At 54.5% G+C, this 25,789-nt stretch overlaps 1 protein-coding gene across 1 annotated transcript in view; it reads left to right on the plus strand.

Annotated features, from left to right (window-relative positions):
• Positions 1-790: 790 nt before the first annotated feature.
• The window catches only part of PLXND1 (plexin D1), an 86,648-nt gene continuing 61,649 nt past the window's right edge, over positions 791-25,789 (plus strand). Inside the window, exons 1-3 of the mRNA XM_075053497.1 lie at positions 791-2,230; positions 21,590-21,766; positions 24,690-24,821. Coding sequence (XP_074909598.1) covers positions 890-2,230; positions 21,590-21,766; positions 24,690-24,821 — 1,650 coding nt within the window. The 5' untranslated portion in view covers positions 791-889. The remainder of the gene's footprint in view (positions 2,231-21,589; positions 21,767-24,689; positions 24,822-25,789) is intronic.

Below are 25,789 nucleotides of genomic sequence, written 5' to 3' on the forward strand. Positions count from 1 at the left end.
GGCGACCCGGGGCCGCGGCGGGTGGTGTCCCGGGGCCGCGCTGACACCCCCAACCCCTTCCCTCCCCCCCGCCCCCGCTCCCCTCAAGCGTGCAGCCCGCAGCGAGCGCGGCCGCCCGGACGGGACGGGCCCGGCAGCCCCCGGCGCGGCGTCCGTGCCGCGGGGGAGGTGGAGGCCCACACCGGGGGCCGCCCCCCCACCCGTCGCGTACTTGGCGTATTTGCCCACTCCACGTGCCGCCGGTCCCGGGGCCGGCCAGCCCGACCGCCGCTTCCCGGCGTCCCTGCCCCGAGCCCGGCTCACGGGGAGCGGCCGGGCCGGGGGCGGCTGGCGGGGGACTGCGGCGGGGCGGCTGGCTATTCCGGCTCGCCGTGCTGTTCCGCAGCTGAGCGAAGTGCTGCTTCCCCCGCCCCCTCCCCCCCGGCCCGTTCTGCTGGAAAACGCGAAGGAGCCAGCGGAGAGAAAGGCGGAAAGCCCGGAGGAGGCGCGTTGTCGGCAGCGGAGGAGCCGCTCCCGAGGCGGAGCGCAGCGGGGCGGGGGGGGGGGGGCGCCGCCGCCCCGCCCGGTGCTGCCCGGTGCGCGGCCGGCCGGCGGCGCGGGGGAGCACCGGTAACTTCACGGCACTCGGATGACGAGCCCGCACCGAGCGAGACCCAGTGAGTAACGCCGAGAGGGCGGGAGTGGGGGCGGGCGGAGGGAGGGAGGGAGGCGCGGCCGTGAGCGCGCCCCGCCGCCCTCCGCCGCGCAGCGCCGCGCACCCGCCGCGGCCGCCACTTCCCGCGGGCGTCGCTCGGCGGCGGGCGCGCTGCCTCCGCAGGAAGCGGTCCCGCGGCCCGGCCCCTCCTGCCGCTCGGCGGCGGGCTCATGCACTCTGCGGCGCGGCGGCGGGATGGCTCCGGCCCCGGCCCCGGCTCCGGCGGCGGCGGGCGCTGAGCCGCGGCCCCCCGCGCTGCTGCCGCGGCTGCTGCTGCCGCTGCTGCCGCTGCTGCTGCCCGGCCGCGCCGCCGGCCTGGAGGTGCAGCGCAAGTTCCTCTCGCCCACCCCCACCAACAACTTCGCCCTGGACGGCCCCGGCTCCCGCGTCTACCTGGCGGCCGTCAACCGCCTCTTCCAGCTGTCGGGGGGCGAGCTGGCGCTGGAGGCGGAGGCGGCGGTGGGGCCGGTGCTGGACAGCCCGCTCTGCCACGCGCCGCAGCTGCCGCAGGCCTCCTGCGAGCACCCCAAGGTGCTCACCAACAACTACAACAAGATCCTGCAGCCCGACCCCGAGCAGGGCGTCCTCGTCGTCTGCGGCTCCATCTACCAGGGCCTCTGCCAGCTGCGCAGCATGGCCAACATCTCGGCGGTGGCCGTGCGCTTCCCGCCGGGCGGCAGCGACCCGGTCACCGTCTTCCCCAGCATGCTGAACGTGGCGGCCAACCACCCCAACGCCTCCACCGTGGGGCTGGTGCTGCGCCGCGGCGGCGGCGGGGCGCGGCTGCTGGTGGCCGCCACCTACACCGGCTTCGGCAGCCCCTTCTTCCCCCGCAACCGCAGCCTGGAGGACCACCGCTTCGAGAACACGCCCGAGATCGCCATCCGCGCCCTCAACGCCCGCGGCGACCTGGCCAAGCTCTTCACCTTCGACATCAACCCCTCCGACGACAACATCTTCAAGATCAAGCAGGGCGCCAAGGCGCGGCACAAGCTCAGCTTCGTCCGCGCCTTCCTGCAGCGCGGCGCCGCGCCGCCCGCCCGCCGCCCCTACGCCTACCTGGCGCTCAACAGCGAGGCCAACGCGGGCGACAAGGAGAGCCCCTCGCACAGCCTGCTGGCCCGCATCTGCCTGGGCGAGGCGGCCGAGGCCACCCTCAACGGCAGCGGCGAGACCAAGAAGCTGACCGAGTCCTACATCCAGCTGGGGCTGCGCTGCGGCGGCGCCGCCGACGCCTTCACCCGCCTCGTCTCCGTCTTCCCGGCGCGGGCGGCCTGGCGCAGCCCCGCGGCCCCTGCCCCGGCCCCGCCGCCCGCCGAGGAGCTGCTCTTCGGCGTCTTCGAGCGGGCCGGGGCCGGCGGCGGCGGCGGGGGGCGGCCGCAGTCCGCGCTCTGCGTCTTCCGCTTCGCCGAGATCGAGGAGACGATCCGGGCTGCCCGCAACTCCTGCTTCGTCAGCCCGGGCGCCGGCATGGTCACCGTGCTGGACAGCGTGGTGCAGGGCACCGGCCCGGCCTGCGAGAAGAGGAACATACAGGTACGGGCGGGCGGCGGGCACCTGCCGGCGCCCGGGCGGGGGCCGCGGGGCCGGGGCGTCCCGGGACGGGCGCGGGGAGGCAGCGGTCCCGTCCCGTCGCGTCCCGCCGCTGCTGCCGCCGCCGCGCCGCCTCCGCCGGGCGGGAGGGAGCGCGTCCCGCGGCTGGAGGCGCTCCGCTCCCCCCCGCTCCCCCCCGGCTCCCCGCTCCGCTCCCCCCGCTCCCCTCTCTCCGTGCCCCGCGCCGGTCCGTGTCGCGCCGTCAAAGCCGGTTGGGTGCCGGCGGCTTCCCCCCGCAGCCAAAGCGTGCGGCGGGGCTGGTACCGAACAGAGAACGTGCCGGGCGTCGACGACGACCCCCCCGTCTGCCAGGGGACGCCGTTATTCCCACGCCCCTGTCCCCGGCGAGCCGCGGTGACCGGCGGGCGCGCTGTCCCCGTCCCCGGTGGGTGCCCTTGCGCGGCCGGGAGGGCGGTGAGCGTTGCCGGCCCCGCCGACCCCTTCCCACGTCCCGCCCGCGACCGCGGCCGGACAGCCCTGCCAGGGGACACGCACACACAGGCTGCCTTGTTTCGTTGCGTTCAGGGTAAAAGTTTGCCATTGTCACAGTTTGTTACCGAGTGGCCGTAAATGTTAACGCCAGATAAAGGCGCCTGTTCTCCCTTTCACTAAAGACATGGGATGCTTGGGAAAAAAAAGAAAGAAAGAAAGAAAAAAGGGCTGCTTTAACACTGCATTTTTCCCCTTCCTCTGGGGAAGGACGCATAACTCAGCTCCATCAAAGATCGTAAAAACATCTGTTTGATTTCAAAGGCAAGATAGAGCGCTTGGGCTTGGGCTTCCCTGTGCAATGCCAGTGGCAAAGAGAGAAAGGTTTCCCATGGTAACCGTGGTGTTTAGTGTGGCATCTCCATGCTGTGTTAAAATATGTAGTCTTAATGCACTGGCTCATAGACCTACTCTAGCAAAGTTGAATAGTTTTTCCCTGGTGGCAGAGTACAAGCTGCCTGACAGTCAGGAAATCTGGTAGTTGTCCTGGCTTTTGAGTTAATTCCACAAAGACTCGGTGCATTAAATACTGGGAGCCCAGTCCTGAAGCCTTGGCACGGTCACAGCGCTCAGAGGAGTCACCGGGAGTCAGGAATCCTATTTACAGGATGGGAAGGCACCCGCAGTTCTTGTTGGCTGTGGCTGAAGCTCAGCATCCCTGTGAATTAGCCCCTCAGCCCCTGGCAGGATTGAACTGTCTCTGCCAGGCAGGTCAAGAGGAAGCATTGTGGCTGAGACTTCTGGAGGGTGCTTAGGGAGTTAACAGCCTACTTGTGACTGAAAGTCAATGGCAGAAAGGCACACACTTCCCTTGAGCTTCCTCAGTGCTCCAGGACTGTTGGGAAGATATTGTTTTTTCTAACTTTTGTTCAGTAAAGAAAATAACCATGACTAACACGGGTTTATTAATGTTGAAAATATCAAATGCTATATCCAGTAAGGTATTTAGACAGTTAATTCCCTAGTTGCTCCAGAGAGGCTCAGCGCAGAAACAAGATTTCACTCCATCTTTGGGTCTGGCCCATAACGCTGTTCCACTGTAAAGCGTGCTCCTGGTAGCAGTCCTTCTCTCTGAGTGCTCTCTGGGTAGGCGAGGAAGGTGACTAGCAGTATGTTGTCAGTTGGTGCCACAAAGGCAGTCTGTGAAGGACAGCTGTGTTCTTGAAGGCGTGAGTGATAGAGGATGTGATGTTCAGAGGAGCAAGCTAGAAATCACCAAGCCTCACCAATCCTATAGAAGTAAGTAGAAACCCTCCATGTTTGCCATTGCGGTGAGATCAGCGTGTGGGAAAATTTGTTTGCATGGAGACAGCAGTATGGCTGGTGGTTATGTGGGGTGGACGGGGCAAACTGTGTTCTAGTCCTGACTGACACTGCTGCTGTGTCACTGACCTTGAACCAGCCTTGTAACCCTAGGCGCCTCAGCTTCCTGAGTCGCTGCGTACTCCGTATTTATTACTATTATTCAGAAACCTAACTCACATGTAGTGTAATATTGCATTTGTAAAGCTGCTTTGAGATCCTTTGACGTGGAGTACAGCAGGATGTAAATGAAGCATACCATTAATTTTCGTTCATGCCTAATATTTCTACGCTTCGTATTTATTTGAAGCATATTCCTCTAAAACCGCTGACCAAGCCTGCTGGGAAGCTTTCCTACCAGTCAGAAGGAGAGCCTTTCAATTTTTTTTTTGCCTTCTACTTAATCATTAGAATTGCCAACAAGTTAACAAGCTGTTTTCGTTTTCAAGTCCCAGAGTGGCAGTGTCAAGAGAAGAGTTGTAATACTGTGTTTCTTTGTGCTGTGAAAACCTAACATCAATTTCCACCTTCAAGACAATGAAATACTCTAATACATTTTGTGTCCCAGCTCTGGGAACGCAGCAGGAAAATGTATTAAAACAGCAGCTGGTTTGGCGGAGCAGATCAGCATCTAGCTGCCTTCCCATTGTGAGCTCCACTTCTCCACCCGTTAGTGGGTTTTCAGGTTTTCTTTTGCCTATGCATCATTGATAGGTGCTCTGGTATTATCAAAATTGTGGTTCATTAGTTCTTCCTGTGGACTAGGTGGTTGGGTTTTAAGCTCCTTCTGGAAGAAAAAATAAAAACCTAATGATGGCCTGATTCATTCCGAGCGTGCGTTCGGCTGAAGTAGTCGGTTGTTACAAATACGGAGCATGGGCTGTTAGGCGTAATGCGGTGTGAAAGGAAAATCATTGCCCCCTTGTGTGCTCTTCTGTCTAATTGAATGCTCCTCTCCTGCAGCACTCGGCTGTGACTCAGCCAGGGAGCTGCAGCAGTCAGCCGCCAGCGATGGGTTTCGGGAACGGGCCCTCGGCACGCTGGCCGTCCCTGGTTGTCCCCACGGCACCTCACCGGTGAGGGGCCAGGCTCGTTGCCCCTCAGCATTGTGACAAGAGGTCTGACAGGAGGCCGGCACTGAAAAGAGGGGCTTCGTCCCTGTGCAGGGGAGCACTCTTGAGCAGTTGTGGTTGGCGTGATGGCAGCCGCTTGTTTGGCTCCTGCTGGGACTGGCCACGCAGGGGGCTGCGGAGGGCGGATAGGGCAGGTGGACCTGGGGACAGCACATCGCCGCTGGCTGGCAGGGGAACCCGGGTGGCCGGTTAGCCTGCATCCCCACCGCTGGGCAAGGGAAGTTGCCGGCTCAGCCTGGGAATGGGCATGTTGCTTTGATGGAGGTGCTAACTTGCAATTAAGCACATGCTTAACGGCTTTGTGAGACACAGAGAAAATGTGCAGAGGAGGATGGTCTGGGTCAGGAGTGGAGGCTGGTTGGTTGTTCTCAATGAGTGCCACTGAAAAGTCATTTACTGAGGAGGTGAATTCGCAGCAGCAGCTTAGGGGAAGGATTTAGTTTGATTGGGTTCTTGTACTGAGAGTGAGTGGGTGAGCTCTAGGATTGCCTTTCCCTCAACAGAAATAGCTTTTTATAATGAATTTTGTGTCAAATACCGGGCTGTCTTTGTAAGACATGCCGTTAAAATGAAGTACTCGCATGGAGTCACTGCTGCATTTTGCCCACTCGAAGCCCGGGTGGAATTTGGACCCAACCTCCCAGGAGAGGAGTATGAGCTCTCTGTAGCACTCTGTCTTTAACGTCATTTGCAGCAATGCGCTCACAGAGCTTATCAAATCCTGAGGACACTGAGTGGGTTTACTTCATATTTGAACTATTCTGCCCCAGCAGGACTGTGGCCCAGTAGGTTTGAAGGTCATGCCGGCTGCGTGGCTGGAGCATGGCGCAGCTGCAGTACGCCAGAGCCCTTGCGAAAGCAGAGCAGACAAGACCTGTCCCTGGCTTCCCGCTGGCCCACAAGGAGCGGCCGTGTGGGGCGTCCCAGCACCTTCCTCCTCGGTGCCACTGAAAATAAAGATATGGCTGCTCCTGTGGTGTGGGCAGCCGTGCTGCATCACCGCCACATCCCGGTGGAGTGAGTCCCCACGACATCCTTTGGCCACCGCCCTGTCTCTCGATCTGGCGTTTGGGGCAGGGGGACACGACCGGGCACCTTTGTGCTGCTCCAGCTGGCAGCTGCCTTTTTGGCCAGGGAAATGAGGACAGCTACCGGGCAGTCCCAGCCTGGCCATGGCCACAGCAGAAGGGCAAACAAATGTGTATTTCCAGGCATCTCTACAAACCTTCCCACTCTGGGTGTCCAAGCGGTGGCTGACCTGGGGGTCTGAGTTTAACACAAAATAAAATGTGCCACGTGATGAACAAGCACACTTGAGGAAAAGCTGAGCTGGTAACCCCATCCCACACTCCCAGCCGCGCTGGACTCCTTGTCTTCTGTGGTTTCCGCGCCGAGCCCCACGCTCTCCTTCTAAAAACTCCCCAAGAGGTAACTAGGGAAAGCAGACTTGTGTTCATTAGACTTAGATTTGCTAGCCAGGGATCCGCATCTCTCCTGGGAAATGTTTTGGGGTCTGCAACTCAAAAAAGGCTGAAAATCCAGTTTGCTTCCTATGCTGAAAAACATAGGCACAGCGGCATGGGATAATGATGCATTTCAGCATTAATTCTCAAGTTTCTGGCTCTTGTGGCTTTGTGTCAGATCCTGCATGCTCATTGAGTACAGTGTTTTGTGGTGTAATGATGAGATACCCACCAGCGAGCTTTACTATAACGGGTTGTTAAATAAAACGAACTCCTTGGGTAGACTGTATAAACAGTCTCAGTATATATGTATGCCTGGGCATGGAAATGTGGTTTGAAACCGGTCAGAAAATGTTCCCAAAGAAAAAAACCTCATATACACGTGGGAATATGACAAAGCATCTACTTACTATCCAAATATACTGTGGCATCTCCGTGGGATTGGGTTTTATAGGAGCTGAATTACTTTGAAGTGCTGGTTTATACTAATTTAGAAATTCCAAACATGAAAATAAATGTGCTCTAACCTTACATCTACTCAAATAAATCCGGAGGATTAGCCACAGAAAGGAAACTGGGAATTTACACTTAATTTGTACATTAAAAATGAGGCAGGAGTTCTTGTAGCAGACTTAATTTCTGCATTTTGCAGAGTGCCTTGTGTTTGGAGTTGCTAGCACGCACCTGAAGGTGCAAATGCCCCATTACTGCAAAGCTGCACAACACGGTTGCGTTGCCATAATCTGTTTTGCCTCTGGGTGTTGTTTTACAAGGATTGGGAAGTTGGTGTCCCTCCAAGCCGCTGTCCGAGGGCTGGGTGGTGAGGGGCCACTCTGTCTGCCCATGCAGGGACCGGCAGGACCCGGGATGCCCCAGACGAGAGGTTCAAGCCACAGGCTGAGCTTTGCTGGGCTTTGCAAGACCTCCGGCCCAGACCTGAGGACTGTGTACCTGCTCTGTCTCTCACCTGGAATTAGCGAGTCACAGCCAGCTGTTGGCGACTATGTTTCCTTGGGAAATTTATGTGGAAATACAACCTTCTGCTTGCAGTCAAGGCACACGCAGGCAGCTGGGAGCAGAGAGCGGGAGCCGTGTGAATCTCGTCCTTCCTGGGAAGGCAGGCTCAGCTCCCTGGGCTGCCTGCGCCTGGGGGCTTTCCCACTGCCCAGGGCCGGCGCAGCCCCGGCGTTTTGTGCTGAGCAGGGGAGTCTCCCGGGGAGCGGGTCGGTGCCTCCGAGCTGAAGGTGGGTGGTGGGAACGCACCTCCCGGGGGCCCCGGGGCTCCCCCCTGCTTTGCATCTCAGGCTCAAACAGATCCCGAGTTGCAAAGGGAAGTTTGGTCGAAGTGGAAGACGTTTCTGTGCCTGGAAACCAGAAGCTGTGCTGCTTCAGGCGAGAACCGAAAACGGCTCCTGGCCACAGCAAAGCGCCCGCCTGCCCTTGGAGCCTTGGGCCCGTGCTGCCGGCGGGTGCTGGCTGGCTGGGCGAGGCGGGCGCTGGGTCCCTTTGCAGAGGGGGGTCAGAGCTGCCCCCTCGGGTTTCTGGAGAGCTGTAACCACAGCCAGCTGCACAGAGACCTTGTCATTCTCGGTAGCTTGGCAGTCAGACCAAATTCGATCCATTGAGCTCACCAAATCTTGTGTAACTAAATGATGATTTAGGTGGAAAACAGAAAAAGGATCATTTTGGCCAAGTCCAGTGTTGCATGTGGAAGGTACATCATGGCTGGGGGGACGCTGGAGCACTCTGGGGAGGTGCTCATATGATCGTATGGAGGCGGTGATCATATCTCGGCAGCAGTCCCTTCATTTGGGGTTTTCAACCACTATTGTGTAGCCCCAGACGTTTTCCAGGGCAGGCATTTGGCTCCCACACATGAACACAAACCTGCTCCCCAGGAGCCCTGACGGCTGCTAGCTTCGCTGCGGGGTGTCGGTGGGTGGAAATGAAGGGACTGGGACATCTCTTTTCTGATTTTTCAGTCTATTTTATAATGATTGAGAGAGAAGATTGGTGGGGCTGAGGGCACCTGGAGAGGTGAACAAGGCACCTAGAGATGTGGATGGGTGCCTGGGGATGCTGTAAAAACACCTCACTATGCCTTGTAAATCCCAGTAGGCGTCTATTTAAACTTGCAGGCATCTGTACCCTTGTGATATTCTGGTCTGATGACCTCTTCTAGCAAGATGTTGGAAACATAATAGGTCTGAGCCCCTGGCTGTGGTAATTTAATGCAAACACTGGGCAAGCTAGAACGAGCAGCGGTTGGAAACAATCAATTATAACCACCTGAGTGCCACCACACGCTACCTACAGCAGCGCGGCTGTGCCTCCCGGCTCAGCCTTGTGCACGGCACGTGTGAGGGGTCGCCGGCTGCGGCTGGGGGCTCCCTGGCTGCAGGGACTGCGTGCGACCGCTCGTTTGCACCGAGGAGGTGACGGACCGGGATCAGCGTTCTTAACCATGAGGAAGAAACAGCTCCATGGTCAGGGTTGCGTGGCCGATGCCTGGAGGCATTACTGCCTGTGCTGTGCCCCTTGTGCAAGGCGCAACAGGGCTGGGCCTGTGGCGTTGCTGCAGCCCCGTGCACTCGCAGATCCGTTCGTTGCTGTGAACCCTCGGGACGGTGCACCAGTCTGTGCTGGGGGAGCGTTACTGCCTTCTTTTCACTGGGGGAAGTAGGTGGTCGGAGACCGCCTGATCAATGCCTTGTTGATCAGATGGGTGGCAGCATCAGGATTTGAATTGAGGTCCCGAGTGCTGCTATGTCACTGTCCCCAGCACACGTACCCAGGGGCACGGCGTGGGGGGGGGGTGAGCCGACCCCTGCATCTGCTTTTTGCACTTTGCAAAAAGTGCAAAACCTGCGCTTTGCTTTTCTATTTCTTTTTTTTTTTTTTTTCTGGTTGGCTTGGTAAGGAAATGGTTGCAAGTCCTTACTTTCTTTTCAAGCTGGGCTCTCAACACCTTGCAGCACGTGGAGGAGGTGGCAGACTGTCTACGGCAATATTCCACTTTGAGAGACCGGTGGAATTTATTGACATTTTTGAGCAGAGGGAGCAGTACTAATTTCTAACATCTGGATAGCAGCTCTGCTGGCAGCTGCTGCTCCGGCGGAGCAAGGCCGGCGGGGGCGTGGGATGGCTCGCTCCTGAGAAGGCCCTTATCAAACAGAGCCTGGATGAGCCCGTGTTAGATGTGGTGTGCTGATGACCAGGGCTGATATCAAAGGCTGTGATGATTTTGCCTCATTACCCACTGAGCATTAGCGGGGCTTGTCCAGTGTGGGGAGTGTATGCTGGCTCCTCACCCAGATCTGTGCTGGGGGTTGGGACCGGGACATCCCCAGGGACAGGGGGCACGGGGGCTGCAGCATCCTGCAGCAACAGGGGTGCAGCAGTGATGGTTTGTGGTCTGAGCAGGGTGGATCTGCTGTTGCCAGCCCCTGTGCCTTCCTCTCCAGTTCGGGATGCGTTGTTTTTTGGAGGAAGGGACCTCCAGATAAGCACAGCCTTGCAGGCGAGGGGTGGGACAAGAGGCACATCGGCTTGGGGTGTTTCTCTGGTGGGCAACGGGATAGGGGCTATCTTGAGTATTCAGGCTTTTTTCCATATTGGGGGTCTCATTCTGCTGTGCCCTCCTCTGAACGCAGCATGGCTAGAGTTGCAGTCCCTGGGTTTGCTGCCGTGCTGCCAAGGGTGCTGCTGTGGGTCCTGTGGGACCCAGAGGGAGCTCAGGGCTCGTGGTGAGGCTGGTTGAGTCCAGGGCACAAACTCCAAGTCTCAGGCCTCAGCAAAGCTGCAGACTCGCATTTGGATGTGCAGCTACCAAACCTGTGCTGGCCGCTGTGCCCGTGGCATAGACAGTGGGAGGTGGCTGATGCTGGGCAGCAGCAGTCTGGCCAGACGGGACCAGCTGCTGGAACAAGGCTGCCCATTTTTTGGGCCTGAACCGTTGGAGCGTCATTGCTCTGACAAGATTTCTGCAGTTTATGTGTTGCAAGTAGCACTGGAATACAAATCTTTCAATTCTAACTCAGAAGCAGAGTTGCCTGAAAGTCTGGATTTTGCAAACACGTACCTCTATTATTTGAAGGAAATTTGGAACTTGTCTTCCCATTTCTGCCTCATCTCTGTTTAAAGTATTATGGTGCTTCGTACTGCTCCCTTCTGGAGCAAAAGGCTTTCGGCTATTAGATTTTCATCCCGCTGTCTGCTGACCGCTGCCAACATTCAATGGGTTGTGAGCTCTTAGTGGCCAAAAGCCATCTCTGGTCGATCGCCTAATTAAAAGGGGCCATTGAAAACCTGGCATGTTCTAGAAAATGGCTGTGTGTAGAGTGATCTTTTTAGGAAGAGTTGGGAAAAGTTTACAGTATAATGATAGCGCTCGATGAAGAAGGGGAGATGTGAAAGATGAGCAGTTTTTAATGTAATATAAAATAGCAGTTTCCAAAGTTGTTTGACTCGTGAGTCCCTGTCATCCTTCAATATGTCTCGTAGATCCAGACATTAGCTGCAAGCAGTACGAAGGCACCAGCACTGGTGTGCTGTTGCCTGTGGTTCCTTGGAGAGCGGTGGACCCAAGTCTGGGAACCGGCTCATGCAGGGAGTGGGCTTGGGTTGGGCTTTTGGCAATTAGCGTGGCCGGTCATTAAATGGGAGGGAGATTGTGGCTAAATCTCTGCTTGAGGGGACAGACACCTGCATCTGGAGACCAACTAATACAGATGATTTCTTCCCTGCACTTTTTCATTTGGTTTGAATCGCGCGTGTCCCTGGGGTGAGCCAAATGGTGAAAGGCTGGGATGGGTGTTCCGCCACGTTCCTCTTGGGATTCCCTCTGCCAGGAGAGCACTCCAGCTGGTGCGCTGGCTGCGTCAGAGCACTGGGGCTCCCTGACTGCAGAAACGCTACTTGGCCACTGTCAAATAAGCTGCTGAAGAAAGGTTTCAAGCTTTGGGGAGGAGCTGGGGTTGCAATGTTATGTCCCTGGGATCTCCTAACTGTAGTGTCATTTTTTGCTGAGATAGATACAGTATCACAGCAAGCAGCAAAGCTCAGTGAATCTTTCCAGACAACTTTGGAAACATCAGTTTCTACAAATCTTGAAGTCAAAATGTAAAATGGTAGAGAAAAGGAAAGCCTTCCATACTTTAACCAAATAAGAGAGGTGCTCAGCTACTGAATCCAGTAGGACCATTGATTTTTAACAAATTTTGAAATTATGCTGCTGATCCTAATTTCCTAACTGGGGGGGACAGGATGGGGAGTGAGGACCTCCAAAGACGAAGCTGTAGAAATGCAATACTGGCAAGTCAACAAGTACAGTGCTTTCAGAGAGATGTGTGGAGAATGGCTTTTGCTTTGTACAGGTGCCATCTGTGAGAGGAGAGTATGTGTGCGAGTCCAAGGAGCCGGCGCTCACACCTTCATTCTTTGCACTTTCCATAACCATCCTTTTAACCTTGAATTTTCTCAGTCCCCAAAATGAGGATGGAGGTCTCTATCTTGTGCATTAGAGTGAAGGAAGGGTACACCTGTCAGCTGGGGAAGCAGTGCATCTGCTGTAGACCACGTCTTTATGCCTTGGTCACTTCTGCATTTGGAGTGCTCTGTCAATGAGCAAAAAGGCTTTTTTTAACCTTTCCACGCCAACCTGCTGCAGCGGGCTGGGTGCCAGGAGCAAGTGGTGGTGTTTTGTTTCTGGGCACCAGTGCCGATGCTGCTGAGCAGGCGATGCACATGGTGGTACCCGTGGAGGACGCCTCTGTGGCATGGCGGTGTGGGACAGCACTGCTGTTCAGAGGCAGGTTTTACTGAGGATGCATAAAAGAAGAGTAGAGTTCTGCTTATTAACTCAGAGCTTAATTGATTCGGCAGAACTAATGAGGAAAATACAGGAAAACATTTACTATAAACTATTGCTAAATGAAGCAGATTTGAACTGACACATGCAAAAGACCAGTTGTGTTAGGTAAGAAGTTGTTACTTTAATGGATGCTTTTTTCAGCCCAGAATCACACAGATATGCCTTCAGAGCACTCTGAGCATGTAAAGTGCTAAGTGTTAGTAGTAGCAATAATAAAAAAATAACCCCCAAAGATTGAGGAGCCAAACTCACGGTTCACCCAGGACTCCTCCCTGTGGAAAGGAGTTTGAATAGTCTGAGATTGGTTACTGAAGCCAAAGCTCAACATAAATGAGAAACACAGCTTGAGTGGTGGAAGAGGGGGCTCTCCCAAGGAAAGAGCAGCTAAGAAAATACAGCCTGAATAAATCAGGCATCTTAATCCAAACAGTTTTGAGGGGGACGCGTTAGTTTGGCTTTCAGAGCAGCGTGGTGTCCTTGGGACAAGGCGTGCTCGGGTGATCCGCTCTGCTCCTTGTCCCTGGGGAGTGGGGCAGAGGAGCCGTGTTTCCAACGGGGGTGAATTTAAAGGACATACAAACTCTTGCTGCTTAAATGCATGCTATTTTGACTATGACAACCCCTTTGGAGCCTGTTGTTCGTTAATCCCTCTGCCTGCCCATTCCTAGGGGATTTGATTGTATAATCTGAAGTATTGTATTTAATGCAGGATGAAGGCTAACATAATAAGCTTGACCAGTCTTCCTGGCGGCATGAAGGATGTGCAATTTCAGTTAAAAGACTGCTACTCTTTTATATTCCTCTGCTTTGAGCAGTCCCCCGTGCAGTTGCACGTGCTGCTTCTGCTCCCTGCAGAGGGGAGTGCCGGCGTGTGCCAGACCCCCGGCTTGTGTGGAGCGAGGAAGGGGGACCCGTGCCCGGGCTGCGCGGGCTGGGGGGAAGGTGTTCTGGGGGAGGGCTGTGCAGAGCAGGTCCTGCCAGGCTCCTGTCGACGTTGCCCTCGGCTTTCTTTACCAGTAGTTCAGCCTTGGGGTCAGAGCTATGGGCTTGGGACTTGGGGACTGATGGGTGGCCGCGAGTCCGGCCAGTTCCCACAAGAGGAGGTGGCGGGGGAGACCGAGGGGGTAATCACACCATCTAGCTGCAGGCGTCCAGCTTCGGTGCTGCTGCTGGAGCTGAGGCTGGAGCCTCTGGGGACTCCTTGGAGCTCTCGCATCCTCCCTAACACCCTGAGGAAGGCTCCTGGGATAGACAACCCCCGCCCTTTCCTCCTGCACCTGAAGTGACACAGCAGAAGATGGATGGCTGCAGGAAGCCTGTGTTTGCTCAACCCGTTGTTGGGCTCTGGCCTCACTGTAGCAGACTGACTGGCTTTGCCTGCAGCCCAGTTGTTCCCCGGTCTTGTCCCAGTCCTTTGAGTCACCTGCATCTTCCCTCTGAGACGGGTCCTTGCAGGCAGCAGCCAAGCAGGCGTACGTGAGGTCTCTGCGTGGCTGCCCCTGCCGGAACAGCAGCCAGAGCTTGGGTTTCACCCTCCAAGATGAGACGCAGCGCTGAGAGCATCTTCTGGTGTTTCAAACCCCCTCACCGCGGGTGGTTTGAGGGCTGCGGCGGAGGTGAACGTGGCTGCTGCTGCTTTGATGCAGTGGTTTGGCCTGCCCCAGGCTTGGCCTTGAACTGGTTGGAGGTCTGTCTTTGCAGACTCTCTGAAAACAGTTTCTTGTTGGCTTTCAGGGGGCTGGTGGGCTCAGCCTGTCGGGCCAGCTCTGGCCCTGAGTCCGGCTTCAGGCACGCGATCGGCCGAGCCCATCACCTTGTAACGGGTGAGCACCTCGACCGTTGCCGAAAACTCAGAAATCAGTGAAGGGCAGGACACGTGGCACAGGCACTCAGGGCTGCCGGGCATCTCGTTTCTCCGATTGTGCAGGTTCCCGAGTAATTCCTGAACAGGACTAAGGAGATCAAAAGTCCCAGGAGAACCACTGGTCTGCAGAGTGCTTGCTGCACCCTGCCTTCCCCAATGCCCATCGGTCCTGTGCTCACTGGGCTTCCCTCCCGGTTCGCTCTGCTCACTTCATGTGAGGGACACAAGCCTGAATTCCTCGGTCGTTTTAATCAGGTGAATGTCCCGTGTGAAGCTGCCAAGAGTGAGTGTTAGGAGCTGGCAGGAAAGAAAAGGGTGGGAGTCGAGAGTAGAGAGAGGGAAGAATGAGTTTTATAAGACAGGGGGGGAAAAGCTTTCCTGTAAAATACAAATGAAGACAAGAGGCTGAGAAACTGCCAGGCATCAGGAGCTCTGCAGAAGCAGAAGGAACACTTTTCAGCACGGGGTGACATTTGCCTGCAGTGGAGGGAGGAGCGGGTGCGCTGACACGGTCATTTTTCTCTCGGTGCGGCCGATGCGAGTCTGCCGCCAGTACCGCTGGCTGTGCTGTGGTGGATGCGTGTTTGGTCGGGGAGCAGTGCTCGATGGGGGTTTGACAGAAGGAACCTGGTGATAGTTTTTCGTTAGCAATTACTCCTCTTCAGCAAGACGTTAACTTTCCTGATTGGGGGCTGGAGGCGATAGTCGTCCCAGCTGTCGCCCGTGCGGGGGTGAGGCACACGGGGCTGCACGTGGATCGCTGTGGTTTCCCAGGGCTCAAACCAACACGGAGGTCTGCAGGAGAGGTCCCGAGGGCTGCTGCCGAGCGGCTCTCGTGCACGCTAGCGGGAGCATCCGGGCAGGCCCTGCGGACGCTGACAGGCCCCCCGGCATCGGCATCGGTCGGGTAGTGCTGATTTACCCACTGGGACTCTGCCTCCTGCCGAGTCTAGATACCGTCCGGCTGGAAAAGCTGCTGGTGGGGTAGAGCCGGGACTGGGGCTCCCTGCGGGCAGGACGTGGTCTGCATTGCCACTGAGAGCAGAGAGATGGGTGTTTGGACAGCCCATTACTGGTGGCTCGCATAGCACCGTGGGCCAGGGCTGGCACTGTGCAAACATGCAAAACACAGGAAAACCGCCGCTTCCTCGCTCAAGAAACTTGTGGTCTAAGTACACAGCGAAACCAGGGTGAAAATCTCATTTTAAGCCTTTTTTTTAAGGATATCTACTGTGCTGTGGGAGTGCTGATTGCTTAGTGTGGATGATTCTTGAGAAAAATCAGTAAGATTGATTTTATCAGAAGTTCTCAGCCCAAGTACCTCAACTGGCGAAGAGTGCACATTGATTTGCCTCCCATTGCCTAAAAAATATGATGAGAAGTTAGAGGAGCTCTGTGGTAATGCCTGCCCTTGGAGCAGCACTACAATTAGAGACTGCTTATGTCTCAAGTGCTTTAACAGTAGAGTCCTCTTCTGAGGATGACATTTTCCTCCAGGCATCCCAAAAAGCCTGTTTTTGACAGCTCTGGTTGTGACGCTCCAGCAGATAAATGCGTGATTGTGTGTACAAACTGCTGGCAGCACTGGGGGGTTCCGGGATGAATGGGCTCTGCCTGGGAGGGGTTTCATGACCAGTCTGGGCTCTGCCCGGCACAGAGGAGGGCTTGTACTTTCCGTTTTCGTAATGCAGCCGGGCCGGCTTGCCACCATCTCTTGCTCTGCCCATTTTCCTATGGTGTCTATGCAATATTTCCACGTTGGTTTTTAGCCTCTCCCTACTGTTCAACTTTGAGTCCAAGTCCTGCTATTCTCTTCAGACAATGTCCAAATTATTTTGAATATTCTCTCTGCAATCAGAGATTTCCCTGAGTCATACCTAAATGTTCATAAAAGCCTAATGGTTTATGTTAAGGAAGGCGGGAGATAAAACTAGAGCCCTTTTATCACAGACTTTAATGGCCTGAAAATGTCAGTTGTGTGGGAGCAACTGCCAAATTTTGAGCCTATGAAGACGATGGCTAAGTCCCACAAATCAACAAGTTTGGAGCGGATTATCGGATGCTGGCTGTGTCATTTTCCCAGGACTCCAGGCATGCTAGAAGCCAACACTTTAATCCGCTCTGATACGATGCATGAAAGGGGCCGGACTCCCTTTCCACTTACTGCTGCTCCGCGAAGCTTTCAGACCCCTGCTGTAGTAGAGTCAGAAAAGCTTTCCTGAAAGCAAAAGCTGCAGGGCTTTTTTCTGAACTGCAGCCTGCTTTTGATTCAGAAATAAACTCCATCTTTGCTTAAGAACTATTTTTAAGGTCACAAACACAGGATGCAGAAATCAGTACGTTTCATGGTTTTCCTGAGTGCTGCCTCACCACTCCTCTTCCTCCTTCTGTTTCCAGCAGACTTCCTTCCCGAAGGGACATCCTGCATGCCTGCCTCTGGGGTGTAGCGCCCAGGGCTGGGGAGCTGTAATGGAAATTCTGGGAAATCGCTTTTTCTGCTTCTTTTAGGCTTGGGATAAAGAAGTGAACTCGCACCGTGAAAATAGCTGAACTCTTGAGCACTGATGTGGCTGGAAATTTTTTATCTCTGTCCCACTTTGTTTTTGCAGTTGTGCTCAGGGGTTAATCTGAGTAACCCTCCTCTTAGATGTGGCTCCTTGGTTTGAATTAATTTGCATCACTTGTGAAATTTTTCAGAAATACTGAGTACGCCCTCCTTGCAAGTGCATGGGGTGACAGCAACGCTGCTTGGCCAGTGCTGGCTGTGGGTTGTCTCCAGCTTGCGTCTGAGGTGGCTATTCATTAGCTTCAAAGTGGCAGAGTGAAATGTTTTGGGTGCAGAAGGATTCAAATCTATACTCGCCCAAAATTTCCGTGAGTTACTGAGTGTCCAGAGTGTGTAGCAGAAAAATGGTGCCAATGCAGTGAATGCCCAGGGGGTTGTTTTAAAATACAGATGATAGAAAGAGATTGGTTTTGGAAGAAAACTTAACATCTGTGCTTTCCCAGCTTCAGGGTAGGGCAGTTTGGTTTAAGATGGAGCAAGATTTAACCCATTCTGCATGGAGAAAGCCTTTTAGCACAACCTTTAAGTGCGATTTCCCAAGCTGCGGTGACTGCCTGGTGCCTGCAGAAGGATGTGACTTGGCTGTATCCTGTTTGCCATAACGTGACAGAGTTAAGATGTCCCCTCAGTGCTGTGGTGTACAGACAGCAGCAGCACAGTGTGTCACCCCACCCTGGGACCCGAAAGAGGGAAACACCATATGTCTCCTCCTGCCCGTCTGTCGGAAGAGCTGATGTCATTTAAATAAAGGTGTTTCAGGGGAAGGATGTATGCAGCCAAAATAAAGGTTGGCCTGTGTTAGAATAGTTACATCCTGTTTACTGTGGAAAACACTTTGCACTGATATTAGCTCTGAAATGCGTAATTTATAAGCAGGCAGGCACAGCAGATAAGGAACTTCCTGTGATTTCAGCCACCTGTGAGAAGAAAGGGCTGTGTCCCTTGGGCTGGGAGGCGGCGAAGCTGCCGGCAGACAAATGCCGGTACTGGCTCCCCAGGCATCTGCTGCAGAGATGAGGTGCTGAGCATCCCTGGGGCTCTCAGGTGGCCTGAGGTGCCTCTGTGCCTCAGTTTCCCAGCAGGAAGGAGCCTTGTGAGCTTCAGGTGGTTAATATTGGTAAAGAGTTATGAAGAGGGCCTAGAGATAATCATCCCCAAGACAAATAAATAAACCCAAGTGCATTTCTAAGGGTCTGGCTGTGAATGAAGTGGACCATTAAATCAGAAACATGAATGGCTTGCTGTATCCTCTGTATGGTATAAAAAAGTTGTGTTGCCCGGTTAAGGGGGAAACATACGCACTTGAGAATTTGGGCTGCAATTTTGTTTTTTAATAGAACGAAATGCCGTAAAACTGCAAAATGCATTTAGCAAAGTCACTTGGACCCACAACACTTGATCCTTTCGTCTCGGTCCCATGTGAACCGAGTTGCAGCTCCAAGCGTGTTGCCTTCTGCTTGTCACTTGGTTTACCAGAGAAAGTTTTTCAAATCAGTCTTTGTCACATCTGATGCGACCAGCAGCAGCAGCGGGCGTGGGGTCTGGTGTCTGCTGGGGCACAGGGGACCAAGATCCGGGTGGTTTCATGGAGAGGACCCAGTCTGCCGTTTGCAGCAGCATGCTTGCGCTAGTCCGGCAGCAGGGCAATGAGCCCTAGATGTGTCTGTAGCGGCACGCTCCCTCTGGGCAGGGGGCATGAGCCGTTCTGCAGAACAGGGCAATTTGCTGTGTGCCATTGCACAGAGGGTGCTGTGGGTCTGTGATGGGGTGGGGTACTCGGGAAGCCAGTGCTGTTTGCTGACCAGCAGCTACAGAGACCAAGAGCTGGCTGGCATCTACAGTTCACACCCAGCCTGGTGGGGTTTGCTGCTGTCTTCTCCTGTGCAAAGAGGAGGAGGAGGCAATGCCATGGCCTGCGGTCCCCATGCCGACTGCCCCCCCTGCTCCAGACTGGCCCTGGACACTGCAGAGAGGTCACCGGCCCTGTGGTGGTCTGGTGGGGGCTTCCTTCCTCCCACCTGCGAGGGAATGTCGTCCCTTGCTCCCAGAGACACAGCCCAGTTGCTTCGCATACGTTTTGGGTTTTAGCAAGTTTCTTCCCCATTTTTGTCCAGGGATGTGTTGCTGTAGTGTGGCACCAACCCAAGACGTGTGGTCGTGCCCAGGAGGGCGGACAGGCACAAGGTGGGAGGTGCACCCCAAACTGGGGCCAGAGCAGAGAGGTGGTCCAGCCTGGGTCTCACGCTCTCACTGCAAAGCCTGAAGATTTGCCTAATCTTCTAAACCGTCTGGAGAGAGGGGAGACCTGAAGATTTAGCCTGGTTCCATTAATGAAATAATAACGATAATAAGGGAATTAAAATACAGACCCTCGTGCACTCAGCCCAGGGAGGAGGGACTATGCTAAACAGGCCGGTTGTCAAATTCTCCTGCCTGGTGGAAGCATGTGGTCCAGTTTCTTAACAGATACAGCCTCAAATCCCTGCATTTCTTCTGCTTAAATTAGTACTCCTTATTATTTTGGAAAGAATATCCATGTTATGGCTGAGTTCAGTAAGGTGTAGAATGTGCTTAGTTTTAGGGGTGTGGGTTGCAGTCTGCCAGCGGTCTCTTGTCTGGAGTTTTGTATAAGCACTTCCCGCAATCAGGGCCTTAATTTGGTGTGCTTTCAGGCAGCCTGCAAATACCCGCAGTTGTCGGCATGTCAGCCCCGCAGCTGCATGCCCACACCCGGGAAGGGTGACAGCGCAATTGCGGCTTAAGATGAGCTTGAAATGACACTGTAGATGATGTGGTAATGGCCCTTGAAACATGCCCATCATTTGAACGGCTTCGCCTGCACCCACAGCACTTCATAAAAGCTGCTGCAGGAGTGACAGCAGGTAAATTGTTGGCAGCGAGACTGTTGTGGTGTTCAGACATTGTTGAATCCATTCACATTGTCTGAGCAGAAATTATAACAGTCTCAGAGGATTCAGGGTGAGAGTGGTCATAAATCTTGGGTGTGTCTCGGCAGGGTAGGAGGAATATGAAGCATCAGTCCCGTTTTCAAATGCTGCTGCCATGCAGCAACTGTGCTAATTAATTTAGCACAGGATAGTAAAGTCTGTTGTCTTGCTCTGGGCCAAATGAGCCAGATGCCTGCTCGCAGACAAGGCTCACAGGTCAGGAGTCCTTAACAGTTGCCCTCTGCCTTTGCCCCTTGGCACCTGGTAGCGAATCGACACGGGAGCCTTGACACCGGCCTCGTGCCCCCGGTCGCCAGCCCTCGCGCGGGGTGGCTCGTCCGCCGGGGCCAGCCCCAGCCGTCCCGCTTGGCACGGTGGTTCCTGCTGGAGCTGGGCGCCTGCTCGAGCTGCAGCGCCTGCCATCCTGCTGTCCTGAATTTAACTTTTCTGTAGCAAAGGCAGTTCCTGCTCCCCCAGAGCTTCGAGGAACAGCTTGAAAGCAGAAGCCAGAGGCAAATAATGAACATCTTGTGGTCTTGGGCACAGGGCACAGCTGTACTTGCTCCCCGGGGCACGGCGAGCGGCTGCGGGCTGAGGCTGTGGCTCCAGCATTTCTGGGCAGAGTTTCGTAGCCGCTGCTCTTCCCTCCATGTCCTGCAGCGCAGTGCCTCCTCCTGCTCGGCAGCTCCTCCATCCCATCCCGTCCCAGTGGAAGACCAGTGGAAATTTTCCTGTTGACTGCAGTAGCAGCAAGATCAGAGCCAGGATTTACAGTCCTGAGAGTTGCCAGTAAGCTTTTTTCCCCTGCCCCCTCCCTTGGCTCTGTTTTCAGTCACTTCCTCACTTAGTTGCAGGGAAATAATATTTTGAGTTCTTTTATTGGAGAAACTTTTTGCTTCACCTTTTGTTTGAGAAGGAAGAAGCCGGAGATGGCTGCCGGGCTTGCAGCCACCCCAGCTGAGCACGGCTCCGCGTGCTCCCGAGCGCCGATCCCAAGCGCTGACCCGTGGGATGGGGCACCCATGGCAGCGCTGGGGCGGCGCGCAGGACCAGCCCTCTGCGGGCAGAGCAACCGCCTCTGCAAGAGCAGGCGGCCACTGGGGAGGGCTCGACTTCGACGGGCTGAGAAACCTCCCTTGCAGCGCAGCCCCCGCTGGCGAGGGTCTTCCAGCACCATGCTGGAGAAGAGACCTCTGACTGCTTCAGTGGGAGAAGGGGACAAGGAGCCCCCTCGTCCCCTTTTACTGTTGTGCCAGACTTTTGTGTTGAGGTGCGGGTGCTGCTGCAGTAAACGGGCCTTTGGCTGGAGGACGCCCTCCCGGGGTGCCCTGCACCTGGATGGCTCCGGCAGCAATCCCAGTGCTGCCCTGATCCTGCCTATAGCATGGGCAAGGGCAGAGCTCCTCTGACAGCCCGTCTCCAGCAAAGCCTGCTCTGGATTTGGCTCCGAGGGTAGATCTGGCAAGCACAAAGAAGATTCTATTACAGCTCTTTGCTCCCGTATTAACCCGTTACATGTTCCTATTCCATCACTTGGTAGTGAGGAGCTTTCCCTGGGCACAGCAGGGCCATCAGCAGTTTGCCCACACTGAGCCCGAGGCAGTGATGGCGGGGGGGACCTGCTGGTGTTTGCTGCAGCCCACTGACGTGTGTGTCTCTCCGCAGCTGCAGCCGGAGCAGCTGGACTGTGGAGCAGCGCACCTTCAGCACCCACTGGCCATCGTGAACCCCATCACAGCGACCCCCGTGTTCACCTACAGTGGCCTGACCGCGGTGGCGGTGGCCAGCGTCAATAACTACACCGTTGTGTTCCTGGGCACTGCCAGCGGAGGACTCCTGAAGGCAAGTGGAGCGCGGCAGCACCAACGTGGGGGGAGCCAGGGCTGGGGGGACAGGGAGGGCGGTGGGGCTTCCCCGTCCAGCACCTCTGGTTTGCACAGAGGACAATGTCTGTTGTCGAGTTTGTCTGAGCGCCCGCTTTCATTTGGCAATGAAGGAGTAATTGGATGCTGCCGTAATCTGTGCAGTGATATATGCTGCCTGGTAACTGGTGGCCGTTAATTACTGTTCAAGGCTGCTATGCGAGCAGGATGTTCTTGATGAACCCTATACTGGAAATGTTATTGTGCAGCATTTAATTATTAACAGCTCTTCTAATAAATTCTCCCTCCGAGCTGATGGCTTTTGAAGGCTCCATGTAGACAGGGGAATCACCAAGAGATGCTTCATCACAGCTGAGTCCAAAGCAGGTGTGAATCCATGCATCTGATGGAGTATCTGTTTTAAATAATGTGCCAAAGGCAATGTAGGGCAATGCAATACTGTGGCTCCAGAGGCAAGATGTAAGGCCAAGGTTTCAGTAACTTTAGCGCTTGAAGTTTGCCAAAAAAAGTTTTGATTCCAGCCAGCCACAACAGTTTGATGTACTCTCAGCAGCGAAAGTCCATAGAGGAGAGGAGGGGAAAAAAGCCCTGGAGCAGAGACACAGCTGATACCTGCTTTGTCTCAGCCTGGGGTGATTGGTGCATAATGTGGAATACTGGATCAAAATGCTTGGAGAGAAGAAAACTGATCCAATCTTTTCCCTTGCGTCCAAGTGCTCCTGGCAGAAATGTGGGAACCATCACAAAGAAACTCACAGCTTTGATTTTTGCCTGCAGGGGCAGGTAATTCATAAGGGTGGGAAGAAACTGGCACCCCGGCCAGGTGCACTGGGCTGGAGAGGCACATGCCACACACAGCGCAGCCCCTGTTCACACAGTATTAACAGCTCTGCTTCCATTATCATCTCAGAGAAAGCAGCCTTATCTGTTGCGCCTCCATTAGGGAGAGGCTCCTGGCTACCCTTTGCTGGGATAATTTGCTCAGATAGCTCTAATCTAATTCTACAACACAGCTGCATAACCAGAAGCCCTTTTACCTTCGGGGCTCCTTGTTATTTGGCACGGCATACAAGATACTTTGCGTGAGTTATCATTCAGATTTGCTGCCTGAGAAAAGGCAGCAAAGGGGCAGAAATAGTGCTCGACCGGCTCCTGCCAGCAGCAATTATGGCTGCCAGGGCTATGTATGGGGAATTAATCAGATAGGCTGCAGAGGGGCGTTTCACGAGGGCCATTATCAGTGCCACATCCAGCAGTCATTAGAGGAAGAGCAGCACTTGGGAAGCGGTGGCCAGGGCAAGGTGTGCTGGGATGAAATGCCCTCGAAGGAGATGGGGGGTGGGAAGGGTCTGTTCTGGCATGTCCCCGCATATCCAGGTCTGGAAGTCTGTAGGCAAGGTGCTGTGCTGGGGTTACTCAGAACTTCAGCCCACTCTGTTCTTGCCAGCACTAGTGCAGCACACGTCCTCCGGCGTGCCCCAGCCCTGCTCCAGTGAAAGCATTGGTGGTCTCTGCCCCTCTGCACTGCTGCGGTGGCTCTCCCCTGGGGTCCGCAGCTCACGGGGATCCAGGGAATGTGTCTGCGCAGTGAAAGCATAGGGTAAACAAGCCCAGGAGGCAGAGGGACCTAGGGACAGGCGCCTAGAAACAGCCAAGTGTAGAGCAAAGCTCAGCAAGAAGAGAGAGAGAATGGTCGCAAAGCTAAAGTGGAGGGTGTCGGGTCTTGGCTCATGGGCATCTTGGGTGATCGCAGGCAAATTATTGAGCTTCTGGATAGCCAGCTTTTAAAATGGGGATAATGATAGTTCCCTTCTTTTTCTGCATAGTAGCTTGCAGTGCTTGCATATGGTTCTTAGCAGAGGGAAGCCCTCTGCTTTGAGCTTGTGCTATCTTACTAGGACATGTTAGTGCTGCTGTAGTGTAAGAATTAATTAATCCTATGTTAATTAATTAATCCAGACTTTAGAAAGCAGAGACACACTGGGTCTTTACAATTATTGCCTTCCCTTGCTAGTAAGGAGGTAGAAATTTTCCTTGCTCCCTTTCTGTTTTAAGCTGAAAAGTGACTGTCACGCAAAATTGTGTAGCCCTATTGTTATTTCCTCTCAGCAATGCCACATTTAATTTGCTGAGTTTTCAAGTCAAATGCCAAGACATTCTGAGATCTGAAAGGCAGGCTGATGCTTTGCAGCCTCTTCCATCACTGCCAGCGCTTCAGCTGGTGATTCATGAGGCAAGGTAGGATTCGGCTCTCCTGCGGCAGCTGCCACGGTCTTCTGGAGTTAGCAGGGATAAAAGCTTCTTTTGGCCAGGAATGACAACACTTAATTTCCAAATACGCAGGGAGCAGGGGATGCCATGTTGTACAGCCCTGTTGCCGATTTTCACTGTTTTTCATTAAGCTTTGGAAGTGCATCGTTCTTTGTAAGAGAAATGCACATATGTGTGTAACAGGGCTGAAGGCTGGTGCCACTTACGTTAGGGTAAGGCAAGAGTAACACTGTAGTGGCCCGCTGGAAACAGCCTTGCGGTTGAGCCGTGCAGTGGGTAGAACCTTAGATGAGAAGTTTTCCAGGCAGCCTTTCGAACAGAGGGCTTTAAACAGAGGGACCAAGGGCTGCGAGGGTTGTTCATCACTGAGCAGGGCTCCTGGCCGTGGCCTGAGCTTTCTGGACCACTTAGTGCCTTCCCTGTGGCACAGAGCTGGCTTTTCAGTAAAGCCCTGTGTGTGCAGCCTGCAAAGTGTGTAGAGATTTACAGCGCTTGAAAATGTGGAACACCATTAGATACCACTTTGATTCTTGTTTATAACAGAGGAAAAGTAATCTTCTCCCCGTAGTGTTTGAAAAATGGTCTCAGTGAGTGGCTTCTTCTCACTACAGATTAATCTGGACAGTACCATGAAGGTTATTAGCAGGAGATCCATTTCGGTGGCTTACGGAGAGCCTGTCCACCCCATCATGCAGTTCGACCCTTCTGATTCTACCTACCTCTATCTGATGACTTCCTATCAGGTGAGATCTTTAGTCTTCAGCAAAATAGTCCTTTGACCATCATGCATTTGAATTAGTGTTCAGCACTAAGCTGGGAGCAGGAAGGGACAATAAAATTTGCTTTAACTTTAATGGGCAGAGCCAAGAAGTTCAGAGCTTTGGCTGGGGTGTCAAAGGGCTTTCCGGAGGGGTACATCTGCCTGTCCATTCTCCTGCATGGGGTGGGGGTCATGCTGAGCAGACTGGCTTGTCAGGCTTTCTTGTCTTTGTGGTGGCCAGAAAGGAGAGCAAAAGATACTGAAACCGATCCCACTTACATGAGTGCAGAAATAAGCAGAGGTTGTTCCTGTACAGAAACCTGAAAATTACAGTACACAGTCTTTAAGGACGCTTTTGGGAAATCCAACACACAAAAAGTCTGCCTGTCAGAAATGATCCTTGGGGGAGATTTCTGCTCAGCCTGGCCGGCAGGAGGGCTGGATGGGAGGAGGGATCTCTACGGAGACCAGGAATGCCGCAGCAGGTAGAAACATGCAGTCTCATCTCCGTCAAGTGAGCAGGGGAGGAAGATGAGAGCTGAGCGCTCCAGGCGCTGGTGGTTTGTCCTGAATTACATTTTAATCTGTCAAAACAGATGCACAACTACAAATGTTATATGTTGCATTTATATTTTCCAAGCCCTAATTCCCTGCAGATTGGTCATTATAATTTCACAGAACCCTCCTGGGATGCCTCTTTAGCTGATGTTTCAGACTGTCTCATCTTAGCTCCCAGGCTGGGCTGTGCACCTCATTCGGGCTTGATCAAACACCCAGTGCAGCACTTGTGATGCTCTCCTCTGTTTCTTTTCCAATAAACCAGATGAGTTGATTTTTCTTAGGTGGAATTAGCATCCTGGGAAGCTCCCCAGGAGCTCGACGGGGTTGGGGTGGGGGGGTGCTGTGCACCACAGGGCTGCGGGTAGAGCGGGGGTCAGGCCAAGGAGCCCA

The sequence above is a fragment of the Buteo buteo genome, chromosome 21 (assembly GCF_964188355.1).
Source record: "Buteo buteo chromosome 21, bButBut1.hap1.1, whole genome shotgun sequence".
NCBI lineage: Eukaryota > Metazoa > Chordata > Aves > Accipitriformes > Accipitridae > Buteo > Buteo buteo.